The 19314-nt window shown below is 58.1% G+C and overlaps 2 protein-coding genes across 2 annotated transcripts in view; both read right to left on the bottom strand.

Moving 5' to 3' along the window:
• CABIN1 (calcineurin binding protein 1) overlaps positions 1 to 16106 on the bottom strand; it is a 72781-nt gene extending 56675 nt beyond the window's left edge. Inside the window, exons 1-13 of the mRNA XM_088827866.1 lie at positions 16071 to 16106; positions 15795 to 15923; positions 13348 to 13404; positions 13222 to 13281; positions 7807 to 7866; positions 7246 to 7338; positions 6768 to 6881; positions 6033 to 6167; positions 5701 to 5881; positions 3740 to 3869; positions 2589 to 2738; positions 1305 to 1591; positions 495 to 663 (exon numbers count right to left, since the gene is read on the bottom strand). Coding sequence (XP_088683992.1) covers positions 495 to 663; positions 1305 to 1591; positions 2589 to 2738; positions 3740 to 3869; positions 5701 to 5881; positions 6033 to 6167; positions 6768 to 6881; positions 7246 to 7338; positions 7807 to 7866; positions 13222 to 13281; positions 13348 to 13404; positions 15795 to 15923; positions 16071 to 16106 — 1601 coding nt within the window. The remainder of the gene's footprint in view (positions 1 to 494; positions 664 to 1304; positions 1592 to 2588; positions 2739 to 3739; positions 3870 to 5700; positions 5882 to 6032; positions 6168 to 6767; positions 6882 to 7245; positions 7339 to 7806; positions 7867 to 13221; positions 13282 to 13347; positions 13405 to 15794; positions 15924 to 16070) is intronic.
• Positions 16107 to 16143: 37 nt separating this feature from the next.
• On the bottom strand, positions 16144 to 19150 carry LOC129542504 (D-dopachrome decarboxylase). Its single transcript, XM_055404983.2, has 3 exons — positions 18949 to 19150; positions 18425 to 18600; positions 16144 to 16373 (listed from the first exon to the last, which is right to left on the bottom strand). Exons 1-3 carry the CDS (start codon positions 19054 to 19056, stop codon positions 16301 to 16303), a joined length of 357 nt encoding a protein of 118 aa, XP_055260958.1. The 5' UTR covers positions 19057 to 19150; the 3' UTR covers positions 16144 to 16300.
• Between the last annotated feature and the right edge of the window lie 164 nt (positions 19151 to 19314).

The following is a 19314-nucleotide window of genomic DNA, read 5'->3' as shown; positions in this document are numbered from 1 at the left end:
GCAAATCTAGCACCATAACCTGGGGGAGCGCAGGCACTGAGGCCCCAAAGCGGCCGAGGGAGGGGACAGGGCAGGACGCAGGGGCCGGAGCAGACCCAGGGACGAGCACGGGGGCGCAGACCCCCATCCCTGGGCAGCCGGGCCCATCTCCTCCTGGGAGGCTTCTCTGAGGAACCCGAGACACAGGGGTGACTGCCAAACCCGCCACCCACTTTCTCAAGCTCCAGGGACCCTGCGGAGCCCGGAGAGGCCAACCGGGCACCTCCCTGAGCACGGGCCCCTCCCACAGGCCGTCCCGGCTCCTGTGCCTGAACAAGGGGAGGCCCAGGCGTGAGGCGTGAGCAGGCAGCCCCAGCTCTGAAGACACGCGAGCCCCGCTTCCTGCCTTCAGGACGCGCAGAGGCCCCAGTCCAGGGCGCAGGCGGCCCCCACAGGGGAGGGCGGCCCCAGAACCAGAGGCGTGTGCCTCCTCTGCTGAGACCACAGCGCCACACCTGGAAGGCAGGAACTTCAGCAGCAGCTCCTGGAAGTCCACCTTCTCCTCCTTCTTGCACTTGGTGTTTCGGACGCGGGCAGACCGCCGCTTCGCCGTCTCCCCGCTCTCCTCGGAAATCTTCTTCCGTTTCACCCCTTTCTTGGATTTATCTCCCCCAGAAACGTCACCTTTACAAAGAGAGCAAGTCGAACGCTCAGGAGAGCTGGGCCAGGGAAACGCACCTCAAGGTGCTCAGTCCTTTTATAACCTGCCTGCACACTTAACTTGCGACTCTTTGGATGGTCAAGAAATCTCCCATTCCCTCTAGAAAGAAAGAGCCTGAGAAAAGACCATTTCAAATCCCTTAATCTCACCCCTTTCTTACCTACAGGCCAGGCCTCAAGACTACTTTGCATAGCTACAGAATGCCAGGGTCTCAGGGTCAAAGCCCCCCCACTGGCTGTCCTGGGATGGGGCTAAGCAAGCAATAGGGACCCTGACTCTGCACAAGGCCGAGGCCCAGTGACAGGATGCAGGCGAGAGGGTCACGTGATTCACAGCAAACAGGTGTCACTCACGATGAAATTAAAAAGTTAGAAACCATCACACACATGTTCATTCAGAATATGGGCGGGGGGCCTGAGGAGCTGTCCCTGAGGCCAACCCCACCCCCACACCCCACTGTGGAGGGAGGCCGGCCAGCAGCCTGGAGCTCTCCTGCGGGGCCGGGCGGCAGCAGGACCCGGCCTTTGGAGAGGGCAGGGTGCTCCAATTCTCACTGCCGCTCAGCAGACGGGGTCCCCTGAAGCCCACCCCGGGGCCTGCTCACCGGTGGGGATGCCCGTCTCCAGCAGGCTGGGGCTGTGCAGCGGGAAGCTGGCCGCGGGCACGGGGGCGAACGTCAGCAGGGGCTCTGCCACGGAGGCCACGGGGCTGGCGCTGGCGGGGCTTGGCTGGAGCACGCTGATGGGCGCCGCCTCCTCGGGGGACGCGGGTCGCTGTCCCGGGTCCTGATAGTCAGACAGGTCGATCCTCTTGCCAAGGCTGGGCCGCGGGGGCTCGCATGTGGTGAGGTGGTGGTACGTGGCCAGCAGGCTCTCGCCGAGGCACTTCCAGCTACAGGAAGAGGGTCACCACACGGGCTCAGCACCCACCACGGGAGCCCAGAGCCCAGGCTGCCGTCCCCAAGAGGGTGGGGGGCCGGGGTGACTGACCACTGAGGCGGAGCCGCTGAAAAGGAGCCCACACCCTCCGCAGGAGCCCCAAGGCATCTCAGCACCCCCAGGCAGGGGCAGCCGTGGGCTCACGCGATAACCCCTTCTGAGCAAGGTCCTGTGTTTACCGCCTGGTGGCCTCGCCCTGCAGCCACTTGTCTGATTTCCTGGGGGAGGGCTACTGACAGGGATGTGCTCCAAAGGGGCTCAACAGCTCCCGGGCTGCAAACCGAGAACTTGGGTGTTTTGTTGTGAATAAGCCGTGTTGTGTGTTGTGCAGTGGTGAGGCGTAGCATGGGTTGCATTGCACACTGTCTGCTACTCTGTGTTCTACGTGTCATTACGTGTTATGTTACATGCTTTGCTGTGTTGCGGTATAACACAGTGTGGCATAAGGTACCCACTCACCCATCCCTCAACAGTTTCCCTCCCCGGCCCTTAGACTAAACACCAGGGCCTCCTCCACCTGTCCAGCACAACGCTGCCTGCCTGACCTCACTGCCCCACCCCCCAACACACCCTCACCTGCATAGCTTTGCTCAGTTCTGCAAACAAAACCACCCCCCAACACACTGCAGGGCCTTTGCACAGGCTTCCCTCTGCCTGACCCATGCCCACTCCTCCCTGGCCTCCAGCTCTGGCCCTAAGCCCTCTCCAAGCCCCGCAGCAGCGTGACCCTGTCATGAGTGTGGACTCGCGAGCAGGACGCCAAGCCCCTCAGAGCCCTGATGGCCCCCGTCCACCTCCCCTTCTCTCCTCGCACGGGCGGTGAGAGGGGCTGACAGGAGTGGCAGGTGGCGGATCAGGAAAGCAGGGAGAGAGGGGCTCCTGGTGGGGAGGCCCGGCCCGCGTCCCTGCCCACACGGGCCCAGAGGCCGCCAGGCGCCCGGACAACCTACGTGAGGAGGGGGATGGGCTGCGCCAGCTTCAGGTCCGGCTGCTTCTCGCGCACCGTCAGCGCCTGCCGCCTCCTCCGCAGCCCCAGGGCCTCGTCCACGATGGCCTGCGACTCGGCTGCGCTGACCGACGCCTCGTGGATGGACATGTCACTGAGGGAACGAGGGCAGCGGCAGGGCCAGGGCACATCAGTGCCGTGGCGCAAACGCTACACACAGCATGCAGTCAATACCCTGTAATCCGGGTTAACTCTTCCCACAAATAAAATTACCACTTGGGCTGGAAAGGGCAGTAATTAGTGTTCTTAATACCCAAGTACACTGCATGACTAATGCCCTTTAATCTGCTCACAACTGGGCAACGGGTCTTCATCTGCATTAGCAGGACCACAACGATGGCAGAAAAATCACATGCTACTCTCATTCTTTGCTGAAAAGCTTACAGGGATTTAACTATCCCGTAGTGCCCATCTGAAAACAGCCCTCAGACCAGCCAAGCTCACCAAAGCCGATGGAAATCAACAGCAAGGGTGGGAGCCTGAGGCCTGGCATGCCTCCCACGGGCCTGGGAGGCCCCTCCCTGCAGGGCTCCCCCGTACTCGCAGGCTCATCACGCACCCCCAGAGAAGGGCCGTCCCCTCGGGATGGGGGACAAGGGGTGCGGCCTCCTGAGGCACAAACACCGGGACAGATGGCCGCGAACCCCAGTGGAGAACTCCTGCGGCCAAGCTGACACCACGGGCGGGGGAGTGGCGAGCAAGGCAGCCCGAGCTTGGCAAGCTGCCAAGGGGGGACTTGGGAGCCAGAACATGAAAGAGGCAGGACAGCAGGCCAGGGAGAGGTGGGGACTCCAGTGAGGGCGCTGGGGAGCCAGGGAAGCGGACAGGGCAGGGCCAGCGCGGCCAGCCCAGAGCAGCCGGGCCTGGGACCACTCTCCTCCCAGGGAGGGGGACAGGAGGACTGGGCGGTCAGGGCCCCCTGGGCGACACTCCCAAGCGGGGCCCCATCCCAGAGGCAAGCAGGCCAGGTCAGAGGCGGGCCGGGCAGTGTGGAAAGCCCACCTTGGAGATGGGAAGGCAGGCAGTGAGGCAGACAGAGGCGGCCCTGAGCGCCTGAAGCAGAGGAGCAGGCAGGACAGAGCATGAGGGACCCACCACTTGAGGAACATGCGGAAGGAGTCCTGGCGGAGGCATGGCTGCTCCTGGAAGATCTTCTCCTTGAGCACCAGCCCCTTGCTGTAGCGGCAGTCCTTCTCCAAAGCCTTGCAGATGAAGTACAGGCACGCTGGCAGAGAGACAGGTGTGACCGCGGGCTGCACGCTGACACCCTGGCCTTGCCAGCGATGCCAGGAAGTGGCCCTGCTCTGGGGGCCAAGAGACGCCGGGGAAACAAGGACGCGACACCACCTGGACCCATCCAATCAGGAACCATTTCTGAAAATAGCAACCCCGAGGCTGCCGGGGATGGGGAGGACGGGCTGGGCAACCTTTCTGGGGAACAGGGTGGGGCATCACACACAGACCCTCAACCCAGCAAACCCACCCTTCAGGGGCCAGCTGCCTGCAGACCGGAGCACAACTGGCAGCTCGCTCTGCTCTGGACTAGACGGCCCAGGGCCCGGCCCAGCTCCCCAGTCTGAGTGCGGGTGGAAGGCATCCCATCGGGAAAAAGCAGAGAACAGAGTGCGAGAGGGGAGGAAAGCAGGACGGAGGCCGGGAGGGAGGGCGGAGCCGGGCGGCCCCACCAGCCACCCACTGAAGGGGAGCACGGCTCCCGGGGAGGGGCGGGGGCAGAGGGTAACGGGGCGCAGCAGAGCTGATGTGCCTGCAGGAGACGGGGCCTGCCTACTCGGCTCCAGGGCCCACGTGACAGCGGCTCGCGCCCTGTGCAGGGTTAAGCTCAGGGGCGCCTGTCAGGCCTCACAGGCACACACACCGCTCTGTCCCCAAGCCATCTTCTGCTCAAGCTGGGTTTACCAAGCACAGAGCCTGAGCCGGGGCGCAGAGATGGCAGCGTACTGAAGGCCGGGCCTCCAGGGGGCGCCCAAGCTCCAGGACGGGCCCCAGGGAGACAGGGAAGATTCAAGCGCCAGAGTCAAAACGGGGAAATGGGGTGACACACAGATGGCCACAGACGCTCACACACATCCATGACAGGACACAAGGGCCCGCGGCCAGAGAGCGTGAGATATCAAACGTGCAGAGAAGAGGACAGACGGCAGAGGCCCCACAGCGGAGGGGGCAAGACGTGCTGGCCCCGCCTGGAGGGGGCAGGGGCGGCTGAGCTGGCTGGGGACCCGGGGAGAGGCTGGGGTCGCCTCGGGCAGTGACCACAGGGAGGGGCCCCAGCAGCTGGCCCCTGCCGCCAGGATCGGGCACTTCGAGCCAAGGATGGGGTGGGCCCAGCCTCCCAGCCGCAGCCACCCGGGCCTGTCCTGCCCCGCCCAACCCTGGAAAGGGAAGGAGGAGCCGCCAGAACCAGCCTCCAAGCCAAAACCTTCACCCAGGCTGCGCACTGGTGCACATCTGTACCCGGGGCCAGCTCCCCTGCACCGTGTCCTGCCCAGGGCCCTCCCACATAGCCGCCGGGAAGAACCAGCCCAGGAGGCCCAGCACCCCGTCAGCGCCTGCCTCGGAACGGCCCGCAAGGGGCCATGTGTCCCCTGCAGAGCAGAGGGCCAGACAGGGCAACCAGTGATGCCACCACAAGTCAGACGGGGGCTCCATTGGGCACAGACCTTTCCAGCAGCCACACTGCTCTACAGAAGAGGGGAGGATAAGCCGCTAAGAGGAGAAAGTGAGCTTCTGGCACTGGGAGTGAGGCTGCAGCCATCAGGCCGTCTATCAGCAAATTACAGGAGCAGGCCTGGGCAGGAGGCAGCGGGCGTGGAATGAAAGGCTGAAGGGAACCAGTCTTCCTACCAGAACGCAAGCGGTAAACCTTGACCAAGGAAGAAAGCCAGCAGAGCACGGTGGGGAAGCAAACGCACCTCCGTATCCCCTGAACACTGGGCAGAGAGCCCTTCCGCATCAGCGCCAGCCCAGAGCTCAGCCAAGCCGCCCTCCCTCCTACATGCTGACGCAGCACGCGCAGAACTCAGCCGCACCCCACTCACTGGTGTAGTCGCTGAGGGTGTACAGGACAGTGATGAGGTTGTCCAGGCAGGGCCAGTGGTCAGGGTTACACCGCAGCCCTTCCTCAAACGCGTGGCGAGCAAGGGGCACCCGGATAAGCCTCAGGGCTACGTGTCCGATCTTATACCAGAGATTGACGTCCGTGGAGTCCAGCATGACCGCCTGCAAGCAGCGCCACAGACGCGTGCTCAGTTGACCTGGCCCCTCCGGCAGGCGTCTGAGAGGACAGCACCGGCCCAGCTCCCCCGACTGCCCAGGGATGACAGGGGAGCCACGCGGCCCCTAGAGGCTGCCTAAGACCCGTGGGGCGCACCTCCAGGTAGAACTCCATGGCCGTCTCCAGGTCCTCCCGCTGGGCAGCCAGCTGCGCCAGGTTCTTGTATGTGGAGTACTTCAGCATCAGCCCAGGGTGCTTCAGCCCCTCCTTCTCATCACCAGACGGAACCGCCTGGGAACGCAGCAGAGAGGTGCAAAGTGAGAGCCAGTCCCTGAAGCCTCCGCAAGTGGTCAGCAGGGCCCCTGGCCTCTGTGTAGGCCTGGGGGCCAGTCCGGAACCACCCTCCACTGGAAAACAGTGTGGCCCCGAGGGTCTTTCAAGGACCCTTCCACCCCTACCCCAGCTCCGAGCACAGATGAGAAAGGCCAGACCCCTGAGAGGCAATTTGCAGGTGATCTGGACAGCAAAAGACAGGGAGGGGATGCTTCCAGCACGCCCAGCACGCCTGAGAGCCCGAGCCCGGATGGCGACGTTCACAGCAATCGTGTGCTGGCCACCCAGCAGTCCCCCAAACCACTCCCGGCTCTGACGCTTCACTAAACAGAAGGCCCTGAGCCATCCACATCGCCACCTCCACACTGTGAGAGGACAGAGCGCCCCCACCTGTTAGACTGTGAAGCCCCAGTAGGAAGGGTATTTGGGGATCTCTGTGCCTGCAACGGTTCCGCGTGCTTCTCCGGACTCACCCAACCTCAGAGCACCCCAGCGATGAGGGCGTTCCGCAGGTGGGAAAGCCCGGGGCACAGGGCCCACCTGGCCCCTGGGCCTCACCTCCCGCAGCAGGCGCGCCTCCAGCAGCTCATGGTAGGCCTTGGCGGACTCCTCAAATCGGTCATGCTTCTGCAGATCCAGGGCCTTGTGGTACAAGGCAAAAGCCTCTGCTTCCTGGAAACCAAGACGGGAGACATTTTCAGAGAGCACAAAGGTGTGTCGCTTCAAGCCGACTGTGTGTGAGGGGCTGCACTCCAGGCCGCACGACCCAACCTAGCTTGGTGGAGATGGTCCTGAGGCTCCGCCCTCCCAGAAGCTCACAGCTCAGTGGCCCCCCAGGTGGACACGAGCACCGTGGGGCTCAGCTGAGTCCAAGCGCCAGCAGGCAGCACGCAGAGGGCACAGCCAGAGCAAGGCTGAGGTTCCAGAAGCCCCACTGACACCTTCTGGGAAGGTGGCCGCACCAGCCAGAATAACCCAGACCCCAGGAGGGAGATGAGACTCCAGGGCCAGCTGCAGGGAGCCTGTGACCTCACACCTGTGCTTCCTTTGTCTGGGTCTTGTGACTTTTAAAGCTTCCTTCATGATCATCTTCGACCGTGGAGCTGGCATTTAAGGCTGCAATTCGAATCTAGAGGCAGAGGTGTGAGGGAGGAGAAGAGCTGCTGTTAGATAAAACGTGGCTCATCTCGTCAATAACCTACAAGGTGCAAGGCTTTCTGTAATGCACTCCACCTCAAACGGTTACGGGCTCCCCAGATGCAGGGCTGAACAACAGGTGACCACCCAGGGAAAAGGGAGCCTGGGACATTCTGAGGGGATCATGCCAACCTGCTTAGGGGGCGCGTCCACTACAGAAGGGACAGGCTGGGGACACCCAGCAATGGCCTGCCGCAGCAGAAGACCCCGACATCAGAAAACAAGACTCCAGTGACACAGGAGGCGTCTCTCTGCCACAGAGAGGTGGCCCTGCCAACCACCCACAGGAGGGTGGGCACCCACACCCTAGAAGGTGCCCACAGCCCCACTGAGATGGCCTTCAGGGCCCACCCAAGAACCCACCCCTCGCCCCAGAGGGAGGCCAAGCACCAGCACATACCATTGTCTGAGCCTCTGGCACCACCCAGCGGCAGTGGGGCAGGGCCAGCCCACACGGCTCCTAGGGAGGGAGCAGGACAGGCTGAGGGGGGTCCAGGAAGAGCCGGGCCACCAGGAACCCAGAATCCAAACCACAGCCTCTGGCTCTGGGCACACAGGCTTGTGGGCCTCGGGAAGGCTCTGTGGTCTGTCACCTGGGGCGTCCCTGGCCTAGGGACGGAGCACCTGCCCTGACCAGACAAGGCATGGGGCCACGTGTGGCAGGAGCCTGACATGCCCCCAGGGCTCACTGCTCAGCACACGCAGCAGATCGACAAAGTTATTTTTTCAAAAGCTAAATCAAAGGGAAACACAGGCAGCAGACAGAGAACCAGTCACCTGCAGGGGTGGGGGAAGGTGAAGGAGGAAGGCCTGCGCTAAGACTGGGGAGACGGTGGGGAGGCAGGGGCCTGGAGGGTGGGGGGGCAGTGTAAAAGAAAAAACCATAGGAAATACAAAGGAAAAAGTTAGAGGTGGGCAGACCAGCGAGAAATCTGTAGAAAACAACAGGACTGGTGAGGACACGGAGAAGTCAGACCCACGCACGCTGCAGATGGGAGTGAAAAACACTGAAACCCACCGGCAGGGGCGGGTGCTCAGAACGTTAGAGGCCACTCCCAAGGGAAATGAAAACACGTCCACAGCAAAACTCACCCACGAATGTTCACAGCAGCATCATTCATGACAGATTACAGGTGGGAACAACTCCAATGTCCATCAACTGACAAATGGATACAGAAAATGCGGTATGTCCATACAACCAATGGATTATTATCCATTCATAAAGCAGACTACAGGGCTGCACTTGCTACCACCTGAATGAACCACGAGAACACAGCCATTTTAACAGCAGCCGTCGCCAAGGCCACAGCCTGCTGACCCCATTCATGCGCCGCCCCGACTCCACGAGGCCACAGAAGCAGGAAGGAGGCGGGCGCCGGGGAGAGGGACAGACGGGGGCGACTCCTGCCAGGAACAGGGCTCCTTTCTGGGCTGGGGACGGTGGTGACGGGTACAAAGCCGTGTGGACACAGCCACACTCACAGATCTGCGGGGTCGGGTAAAGGAAGACAGGGCAGGAGCCTGACTGAGGCAGCGGGGGACAGGGGGCACGTCCCAGGAGGAAACCCACAGAACTCAACCCTCAGGGGCCTCCAGGGAGCAGCAGGGAGCCAGGGAACACCAGGCTCCAGCCTGAGGGCTGGGATGAAGACGCAACACCAGCAAATGCTCCAGGGAGGGCAGAGCGAGGCGCCAGAAACAGCCCCACATGGGCCCAGCAGGAGGTGTCACTGAGCCTTGGCAGGGGCTGAATGTGAGCTCTACTCACATAAAACAATGACCACGACTCCTGCCAACAGAGCGCACAGCCACAACCTCCACATGGGCTCCGGGTTCCCCAAGGGCTCTTACAAGGAAGGAAAAAGTACAGTCTTCTTCACAGACAAGGAAGACACAACCCCACCAGGTCGACAGCTATTTCATCTCCTGGCTTCTACATTTACAAGCAAAGCACGCTGCTGATTAACTCTGGCAACTGTGGCTTCACCATAAACTACACTGTAATAGACACTGTGACCACCAGTCAGTCAGGGGGAGGGGGGGCACGGTAGGGAGCAAGAGAAAAGGAGAAACCATAGCACATGCAAAGGGATTACTTATCATCCAGAACACAGATCTTTTAAAATCCACCTAATTTTTTTTGCATCAATAGGAAAATCATCCAAGGAGTTAACCTCATAGAGCCTGGCATCCCGGTGTATTTGGGAGAACACTGACATTTCTTCTTTGAGTTCTAGGAACTTTATGCTGCTGCTGCTGCTAAGTCACTTCAGTCGTGTCCAACTCTGTGTGACCCCACAGACGGAAGCCCACCAGGCTCCCCCATTCCTGGGATTCTCCAGGCAAGAACTTTATGCACATATTATTTGAGAATATAACATACCTACCAATTCAGTGGACACATAAGGGAGAAATGGACATTTCATGTGGCCAAACAGAAGAAAACTTCATTAGTGGAATACCTATGCCTGTCTCCACAAAATCTATACAGGGAAGAGAATATGTTCATAGCGGAAAATATTCAGAATATAAACATTTCTAAAATCTTACCCCACAGGTAGAACACGTTTGTGTTATTTTGGCCTCAAATGCATAACTTTTCTCTAATCATGAGAAAACAGTGGACAAGCCTAAATTGAGCAATATTAGAAAAAAAGTAGCAAGGCCAAGAAGTTAATAAAACCCTGAATAACTTTAAGGACTAGGGTTGTGACTATGTAGCAAAGTGACAGTTGAGTTAATAACTTTGTATCACTCTGAGTTTCCTTTTATGGCACTTGCACTAGGGTTATACAGGATAGAGAGTTAAACTCAGTGTAGCATTGTTGCAACTTTCCACCAAGGCTGCTGCTGCTGCTGCTAAGATGCTTCAGTCCTGTCTGACTCTGTGCGACCCCATAGATGGCAGCCCACTAGGCTCCCTCATCCCTGGGATTCTCCAGGCAAGAACACTGGAGTGGGTTGCCATTTCCTTCTCCAATGCATGAAAGTGAAAAGTGAAAGTGAAGTCGCTCAGTCGTGTCTGACTCTTAGTGACCCCACGGACTGCAGCCTACCAGGCTCCTCCACCCATGGGATTTAAGTGTAGTTTAAAAGACAACCTACAGAATGGGAGAAAATATTTGCAAATCATCCAGCTGACAATGAATTAATTTCCAAATATACAAATACAGCTCACACAGCTCAATACTGAAAAAACAAACACACAATCAAAAAATAGGCATAAGTTCTAAATAGACATTCCTCCAAAGAAAACATACAGTACTTCCCTGGATATACAGTCCAGTGGTTAAGACTTCATGCTTCCAAAACAGGGGACACAGGTTCAGTCCTTGGTAGGGGAAGATACCACATGCCATGGGGCGACTAAGCCCATGTGCCAAAACTACTGAGCCTGCACTGTGGAGTCCTCAACCCGCAACTACTGAAGCCCAGGCACCCGAGAGACCATGCTCCAAAACAAGAGCAGCCACCACAGTGAGAAACCTGCGCACAGCAAACAGAAAGTAGCCTCAGCTCAGCCTGACTAGAGGAAAGTCCACATAGCAACGCAGACCCAGCACAGCCGAATATGAAGATACAGAGGGCCAGAGACACACGGGGCTGCCCTGGCGGCTCAGACGGCGAAGAGCCCGCCTGCAATGCAGGAGACCTGGGTTCCACCCCTGGGGTGGGAAGATCCCCTGGAGGAGGGCATGGCGACCCACTCTAGTACTCCTGCCTGAAGAATCCCCATGAAAGAGGAGCCTGGTGTGCTGCAGTCCATGGGGTCGGAAAGAGTAGGATGTAACTGAGCAAACGACGCATGAGAGTAGGTCTGACATCACTCATTACTCAGTCAGCTCAGCCGCTCAGCCATGTCCGGACTCTGCAACCCCGTGGGCCGCAGCACGCCAGGCCCCCCTGTCCGTCACCAACTCCCGGAGCTCACTCAAACTCATATCCATCGTGCTGGTGATGTCGTCCAGCCATCTCATCCTCTGTCGTTCCCTTCTCCTGTCTTCAATCTTTCCCAGTACCAGGGTCTTTCCCAATGGGTCAGTTCTTCGCATCAGGTAGCCAAAGTTTTGGAACTTCAGCATCAGTCCTTCCAACGAATATTCAGGACTGACTGCCTTTAGGATGGATTGGTTGGATCTCCTTGCAGTCCAAGGGACTCAAGTCTTCTCCAACATCACAGTTCAAAAGCATCAATCCTTCCGCATACAGCTTTCTTCATAGTCCAACTCTCACATCCATACATGACTACTGGAAAAACCACAGCTTTGACTAGATGGACCTTTGTTGGCAAAGCAATGTCTCTGCTTTTTAATATGCTGTCTAGGTTGGTCATAGCTTTTCTTCCAAGGAACAAGTGTCTTTTAATCTTATGGCTGCAGTCACCATCTGCAGTGATTTTGGAGCCCCACAAAATAAAGCCTCTCACTGTTTCCATTGTTTCCCCATCTATTTGCCATGAAATGATGGGACCAGATGCCATGACCTTAATTTTCTAACTATTAAAGAAATGCAAATCAAAACTACAATGAGTTATCACCTCATACCAATCAGAACAGTCATCATTAAAAAGTCTACAAACAACAAATGCTGGAGGGCAGGGAGAAAAGTAAATCCTCTTACCCTGTTGGTGGGAATGTAAACTGGTGCAGCCACTATGAAGAACAGTATGGAGGTTCCTTAAAACACTAAAAATAGTGCTACTATATGATCCTGCATTCCCAGTCTTAGGGATGGGGGGTGGCGGGGGATGATGGACCTAATTTGAGTTTGCTTTTCAACCATTTAAAAATATAAAAACCATTCTCTGCTCTTGGGCTGTAGCAAAACAGTGGGCTAGCGAGCAAAGAATGATTTCTACATTTTCAAATGGTTGAAAAACTTCGGGACACACGAAAATTACCTAAAACTTACATAAGACTCAAACTTCAGTGCCCTTAAATAAAATGTTACGGAAACACTGCCCTTCTCTCGCATACTGTCTTCGGCTGTGTCTGAAGTACACAATGTAGAGCCCCCAGGTACTTATATCATTGTAAGTATACACATTATAGTCACAAGACATAATAACGCTATAAAAAACAAAGAGGGGCCGGCTCACTGGAAAACAGCGTGATGCTGGGAAAGACTGAAGTTGGGAGAAGGGGACGACAGAGGATGAGGTGGTTGGATGCCATCACCGACTCAATGGACATGGGTTTGGGTGAACTCCGGGAGTTGGTGATGGACAGGGAGGCCTGGCGTGCTGCAGCCCATGGGGTCGCAAAGCGTCGGACACGCCTGAGCGACAGAGAGAAGGGTCACACGGAGGGAGGCCCAGCCGCGTGGAAGCCGCATACACAGCACGCCCTGCAGTGACCCAGGCGCCCCAGAGCCGCCTGCGCGGCGCCCCCGGCCGCGGTCCGGAGACTCGACGGGCCCAGGGGCGGCGGGCGGCCGCGGGGGGAGCCGGGGACTCGGGGTTCCAGCGGCCGCGCCTCCTCCCGGCCTCGCCTTCCACCCGCGAGGGGCGCTCGCCGCGCAGCAGCGCCGCGACGGCGAAGTGGAAGGCCGCCAGGCGGCGGCTCAGCGCGGGGCCCTGCGCCGCGCCCCCGTCCCCGGGCGAAGGCCCCCGTCCCAGGCCGCCGGGCTGAGCAGGGAGCTGACTGGAGGCCCCGCCGGGCCGCTCCGGCGCCCGGCCTCGGTCTCCTCGCGCGGAGCCCCGCGCCGGCCCGGCCGGGCCCCGCGCCCGCCGGCCCTCAGGCTCCCGCCCCGACCCCGGCCCTCAGGGTCGCGCCCCAACCCCGGGCCGCCGCAACCCCAGCGCCCGCGGGCTCACCAGGCGTCTCCACAGCAACCGCCCGGGCGGCCGGACCCCCCGCGCCGGCCGGCTGCGCGCCTCGCAACAAGGCGCGCTCCCATTGGCTCAGGCGCCGGCTCCGCCGGCCAATCAGAGAGCGCGCACGCGGCCGGCGCGCGGGGCCCCGGCTGCCTGCGGACTCGGCGCCAGCTCCCGCCAGTCCTGTTATCCAGGAGGCGGCCGGTTGGAGGGGCCGGTTCCGCGGCCCTGCACAGTAGCAACAGTAACGCACTACTGTTTCAGCCTTCGGACAGATGCTGTGGAGGCCGCGGCAGCGTGGGGACACTTGGAGGGAACCGGGGCGGGAGGAGCAGCCTTGTTCACGTTGCCCGTGCCGCAACCTGTCCCGAAAAGGATTTGAAGCCTAAACGGCACAGATACAAGCAACTCTTGACGCAGAAGAAAACAAAGTGACAGTGAAGTCGCTCAGTCGTGTCCGACTCTTTGCGACCCCATGGACTGTAGCCTACCAGGCTCCTCTGTCCATGGGATTTTCCAGGCAAGAGTACTGGAGTGGATTGCCATTTCCTTCTCCAGGGGGTCTCCCTCATTGTAGACAGACGCTTTACCGTCTGAACCACCAGGGAAGCCCTAGAAGAAAAAAGGGCAGACCTAAATGTAAGAACAGAAACTATAAAACTCTTAGAGGAAAACACAGGCAGAAGCCTTGATGACATAAATCAAAGCAAGATCCTCCATGACCCACCTCCTAGATTCACGGGAAATAAAAACAAAAGTAAACAAGTGGGACCTGATTAAACTTAAATGTTTTTGCACAGCAAAGGAAAGGATAAGCAAGCTGAAGACACCCTCAGAATGGGAGATAATAATAGCAAATGAAGCAACTGACAAAGGATCCATATCCACAATATACAAGCAGATCTGAAGGGTTTCCGACAAGGCGCCTGGGGCATAGGGGGCAACGCTCTTGGGAGCTACGTGTTTTAGGAAGGGGTTTCACACTGGTTGACATTCATAGAGGCTTGAGTCCAGCAAGAATGATTTCAAGAACGAATGTTATGGCTTTCTCTTTGACTTTAGTAAACTCATGGTGAAGAACTCATAAGACAGTTCAGTACAATAAAGCTTTATTGATATGCCAGGAAGTATAAAAATAACTGAGTCACCAACCTTAATTTTGGGTGTAACCGGGTGGGAGGTGGTGGTGGTAGTAGCAGGGTTTAAACAGACCATAAACAGATGGTTTCAAAGTTTCAGAGAGAACTTGCAACCTTGGATGCAGCTCTCACCCCTGAGTTGTATAGCAAGATATTCTGAAGTGAAAGCTGAAAAAAGATGGGAAGGGCGGTCCAAGCAGCAGGGAGCTGTGTGGCAAAGGTTTGAGCTGAGAAACAGTGCAGGCCATGCAGGAGTCTCATGCAGCACGGTGTTATCAAGGGGCAAAATGGGGGGCCATGATGCCCGGGGGGGAGGGGCCCGTCCTCACTGCAAACAGACGACCTCACTGACTGATGGAGATGAGACTGATGATGGGGAGACCAGATCGGATGCTGTTCCCTTGTGGTCCTGGAAAGATTAGGCCTGAATCCCTCCTTGAGCGCTTCACCCACTCATTTACATCCAACCCACAAACATTCCCTGAGCCCCTTTGGGAAGCAGGACACCATGCTGGCAGAAGGAACGAGTGCAGAGACAGCTGGGACAGGGAGCCAGGGGTAGGAGCTCCAAGCTGTAGCTTTTAACACGTTCTCAGCAGTGGTCAAAGCTATCGTTTTTCTAGTAGTCAAGTATGGATGTGAGAGTTAGACCATAAAGGCGGCTGAGGGCTGAAGAACTGATGCTTTTGAATTGTGGTGCTGAAGAAGACTCTTGAGAGTCCCTTGGACTGCATGGAGATCAAACCAGTCAATCCTAAAGGAAGTCAACCCTGAATATTCACTGGGGAGGACTGCTGCTGAAACTGAAGCTCCAGTACTTTGGCCACCTGATGAGAAGAGCTGACTCATTAGAAAAGACCCTGATACTGGGAAAGATTGAAGGCGGGAAGAGAAGGGGATAACAGGGGACCAGATGGTGGGATGGCATCACTGACTCAGTGGACATGAGTCTGAGCAAGCTCCAGGAGATGGTGAAGGACAGGAAGCCTGGTATGCTGCAGTCGCAAAGAGTTGGACACAACTGAGCCACTGAACAACAGCGGTGGTCAGGTAAACACGGTGGGCTCAGGCACATTCCTTAGGAAACTTATTAACCAGGCAGACTGCAAATCAGTTTGGTATTTCATTGGTGCACAAGGATGATCAAAGGTTTAACAGGGCAGGGAAAGTATCGCCCAGAGATGTAAACTCTGCATCTGGAAGAAAGCTGAAAAGGAGACTTCCATGCCACACCTCCCCACCCACCCACCCTGCCCCGCCTCTGCCCTCCATGTCCCCTGAAATGCAAAAGCATGATATGGGCTTTAGATTGGGGGCAGTAACAAGATTCTATTCATTCCATTTCTAGAAGCAGAGGCTGCATTTCTGGGTTTGCCATTTGCCCTGTGGATCTTACAAGGTACACAGCTACAGAGAATTCTCAGCACAACTCACAGGAGACAATGGGAGTCTGGCAATGCCCAGGGAAGGGCCCTGAAGCCCAGGCTTAGAACAGGAATGTTGGGTCAGCAGCGTCTGCAGGAAGGCCCAGGCTGGACCAGTTGCCTGCCGCTCCCCACCAGCCTGAACAGGGGCATGAAGAGGGGTGCCTCCAAGAAGCCCTCCACCCTTAGATTCCAGCAGCCAAATATAAGACATGAAACACAGCCCCTGAGGACAGGAACATCCCACCTCCTAGGTTCCCTTAACGTCCCTACCTCATAAACCAACCTGCTGCCCAGAGTGACCCAGAATGCCAGGGGACATGGTTGGGGGGCGGCAGTGGCAAAGGGATATAGCGCAGTCAGGTTTGCGACACAGCTCTCTCCGTTTATTTGTTGTGAGGACAGGGAGGAGAACCACACAGCGGTGCCAGGAGCCGGTGCCCACCAGGACCTCACTACCAGGAGCCTCCCTGCAAGAGCCGTCAGCACCAAGGCCCTGGATGCCCCACACGCCAATCATAAAAAGGTCATGACTGTCCCCTTCTTGCCAACCTGCCAGCGCTCCAAGGGCAAAAAGCGGATCATGATCCTTCAGGAGACGGAGAAAAAGATGTCATCAGCTCCTTGGCTAACAACTTACATTCTAACAGCCCCCAGCCAGACATTCCCACTGTGGGCTCCAAGGAGCCTGCCTTAGCCCACCAGGCATTTTGCAAGCCTGTCTCACCCCATGAACACTCTCCCCCAACCCCGGACAGGGCAGTGGGCATGTCAGGGGCGGGATGGTAACTGTACACCATCATCACCCACCCAGGACAGACAGGCAGCCTCTGTGGTCACTGACCGTGGGTCCACAGGGGAGCCTTTTCTCTTCCAAACTGCAGGCCCCTGGAACATACATGTGCAGTACCCCAGCCCCTGTTTTTGCAAAAGCTGACTCAAGGAGTCCAGGCATAACCACCTCCCTCCCCTCATTCCCACATATCTGTGGAGTGAGTGAATGAGCTCCTCTCCCAGAAGTGACAGGAAGTTCCTTGTACAGAAACAGGATACTTAGGATAGCCTAGGGCCAAGGAGGTATATGTGACAACCTCAGTCGTCCCATCTGTAAATGGGCATAATGGAGCTGTCTCCACTGTGGGGTGAGATGTCCCCATAATGGGATGGCTGTCCACATGGGGGTTATAGACAGAGGCACAAAACTTCTAAGGCTCAAATGGGGTCATGCATGTGAGTTACCTATCAAATCTCTGGTATGTGGTAAATTACAGGTTACTTATCATTGTTAGAATTCCTATGGCTCCCCAGATTTAGGACCAGGTCTACTACTACTACTAAATCACTTCAGTCGTGTCCGACTCTGTGTGACCCCCGAGATGGCAGCCCACCAGGCTCCCCCGTCCCTGGGATTCTCCAGGCAAGAACACTGGAGTGGGTTGCCATTTCCTTCTCCAATGTGTGAAAGTGAAAAGTGAGAGTGAAGTCGCTCAATCATGTCTGACCCTTAGCGACCCCACGGACTGCAGCCCACCAGGCTCCTCCGTCCATGGGATTTTCTAGGCAAGAGTACTGGAGTGGCTTGCCATTGCCTTCTCCGAGGACCAGGTCTAAGCACCCCCAGGAGTGACCATTCTTCACCCACTCTTTCTGGGCCAACAAAGGCTCCATTCTGGAAGGTTCTTTCAAGATTCTTATACAGTTAGTTCCTCATGGGCATAGACTCGGCTTGGGAATATTTTTCACCCAAGAAGAAACCATGACCTTGCCACGGAATCCCAGGTTTGGGAGCCATGGGGGCTTCTTATTAGAAGCCGACTCATTAGAAAAGACCCTGATGCTGGGACAGATTGAAGGCAGGAGAAGGGGACAACAGAGGAAAAGATGACTGGATGGCATCACCACCTCAATGGACACGAGTTTGAGCAAGCTCCAGGAGACGGTGAAGGACCGGGAAGCCTGGTGTGCTGCGGTCCGTGGAGTCGCAAAGAGTCGGACACGACTGAATGCCTAAAAAACCACCACCAAGGGCTTCTTGGGAAACATTTAACCCGTGCCTCTCTATTCACAGAGGAGAAGGCTACAGACCAGACACGGTTTCCTTCCACGTTTGTCTGGACTCCCCCAGCTGCATGGGACCCAAAGTCACAGCCTCAGGACACACCCAGAATTCCTCCTGTCCAGCTTAGAGAGTTCTAGAAGATTACTCCTGTTTTCCTAACATACAGAAAAACCAGAGGGCAGATGATAAGTGGCTTCGGTTCTGTCGGGGGTAGCAACATCCTGCCCTGCCAGGTGCCAAGGCAGGTACAGTACAGTGTCATCCCATGCAGAGCCCCCAGGAGTGGTTTAAAGGGGAGCCTTCCCATTTCACAGATGGAAACACTGAGGTCCAAGAGGCCATACCTTGCCCAGCTGTCACAGGAACCACTGCAGAGCCAGGAATTCATTCAATTCCACCACCACTCTCAAGGTGGGCCGTCCACCGGCCCATATGGTCAAGGGGCCAGGCGGCACCAGATCCTTCTTGTCCAGGGTGAGGAATTAATTTTCCCCCCAAACTTAGGAAGGGCCTGAGGTGGGATCCCGGCCCCCAGTGGCACAGCAGTCCTAGGAGGGTCCTTTCCCTGCCCCGCTACGCACCGGTCCTCGGCCAAGTCCAGCTCCTTGGTGAGGAACTCGAAGAAGCGCGCGCTGTGACCGCGGTTCTCTTCGGCCGTTCCCACCACACCGATGGAGGAGACGAGCAGCTGGGCGCTGGGCTCCGCCGAGCCGTTCACCACCATGGCCAAGCCGGACCGCACCGTCACGTTCACGCGCTGCGGGGACACGGGAGTTTAGCCTGAAGCCGGCGTTAGGCGGGGATCGTGCTGAGGGCCTGGGGTGCGGGGTGGGGGAGCGCGGGGTGCAGACGCGCGGGCTCCACGGGGTTCAGGGCTGGGGGCACGGGTCGGGGTCCGTGGAGGTCACTTCGGGGTCACGGCTGGCCAAGCCGACACGGAGCACGTGCTGCTGGCGGGGCCGCAGGGCCCGGGAGTGCGGGAAGTCGGACGTGGCGGGCAGGCGGGCGCGGAGAGTCGGGGCCACGCTGGGGAAGCGGGGTCGCAGACAGAGCCCGACCCGGCCCGCCAGCCTCCTCCCCGCCCCTGCTCCCGGCCCAGGCTCACGTCCGCAGGCTTGCTCAGGATGGCGGCAGTGGCCGCGCAGAGCCGCTTCTCCAGCCCCGCGGGCACGCGGCCGGCGGGCAAGCTCGTGTCCAGCTCAACGAACGGCATGTCCAGCGGGAAGGGTGCGAACGGCGCCGGTGGAGAAAGGAGGCGCGGGGTCCGGGTCAGTGTTCTGGAGGGTCGGGCGACGGGGAGCGGGGCGGGGCGCCACGGAAACCTGCTCTCCTCATTGGCTGGACGGAGACGCAGCGCCCCCTGATTGGCTGCCTGGGCTACATCCCCCGCGTCTCGGCAGACAGCCGCCGCACGGGCCGGCGCCGATTTCCGGAAGTGTGGTAGCCCGGCCCCCTCCGTGTGGCCCCGCCC

Source organism: Moschus berezovskii, chromosome 19 (assembly GCF_049115385.1).
Source record: "Moschus berezovskii isolate FMDL1 chromosome 19, NW_MosBer_1.0, whole genome shotgun sequence".
In the NCBI taxonomy this organism is placed as follows: Eukaryota; Metazoa; Chordata; class Mammalia; order Artiodactyla; family Moschidae; genus Moschus; species Moschus berezovskii.
Note: the sequence above shows the minus strand (reverse complement) of the source record. Positions and strands in the feature narration are given on the sequence as shown.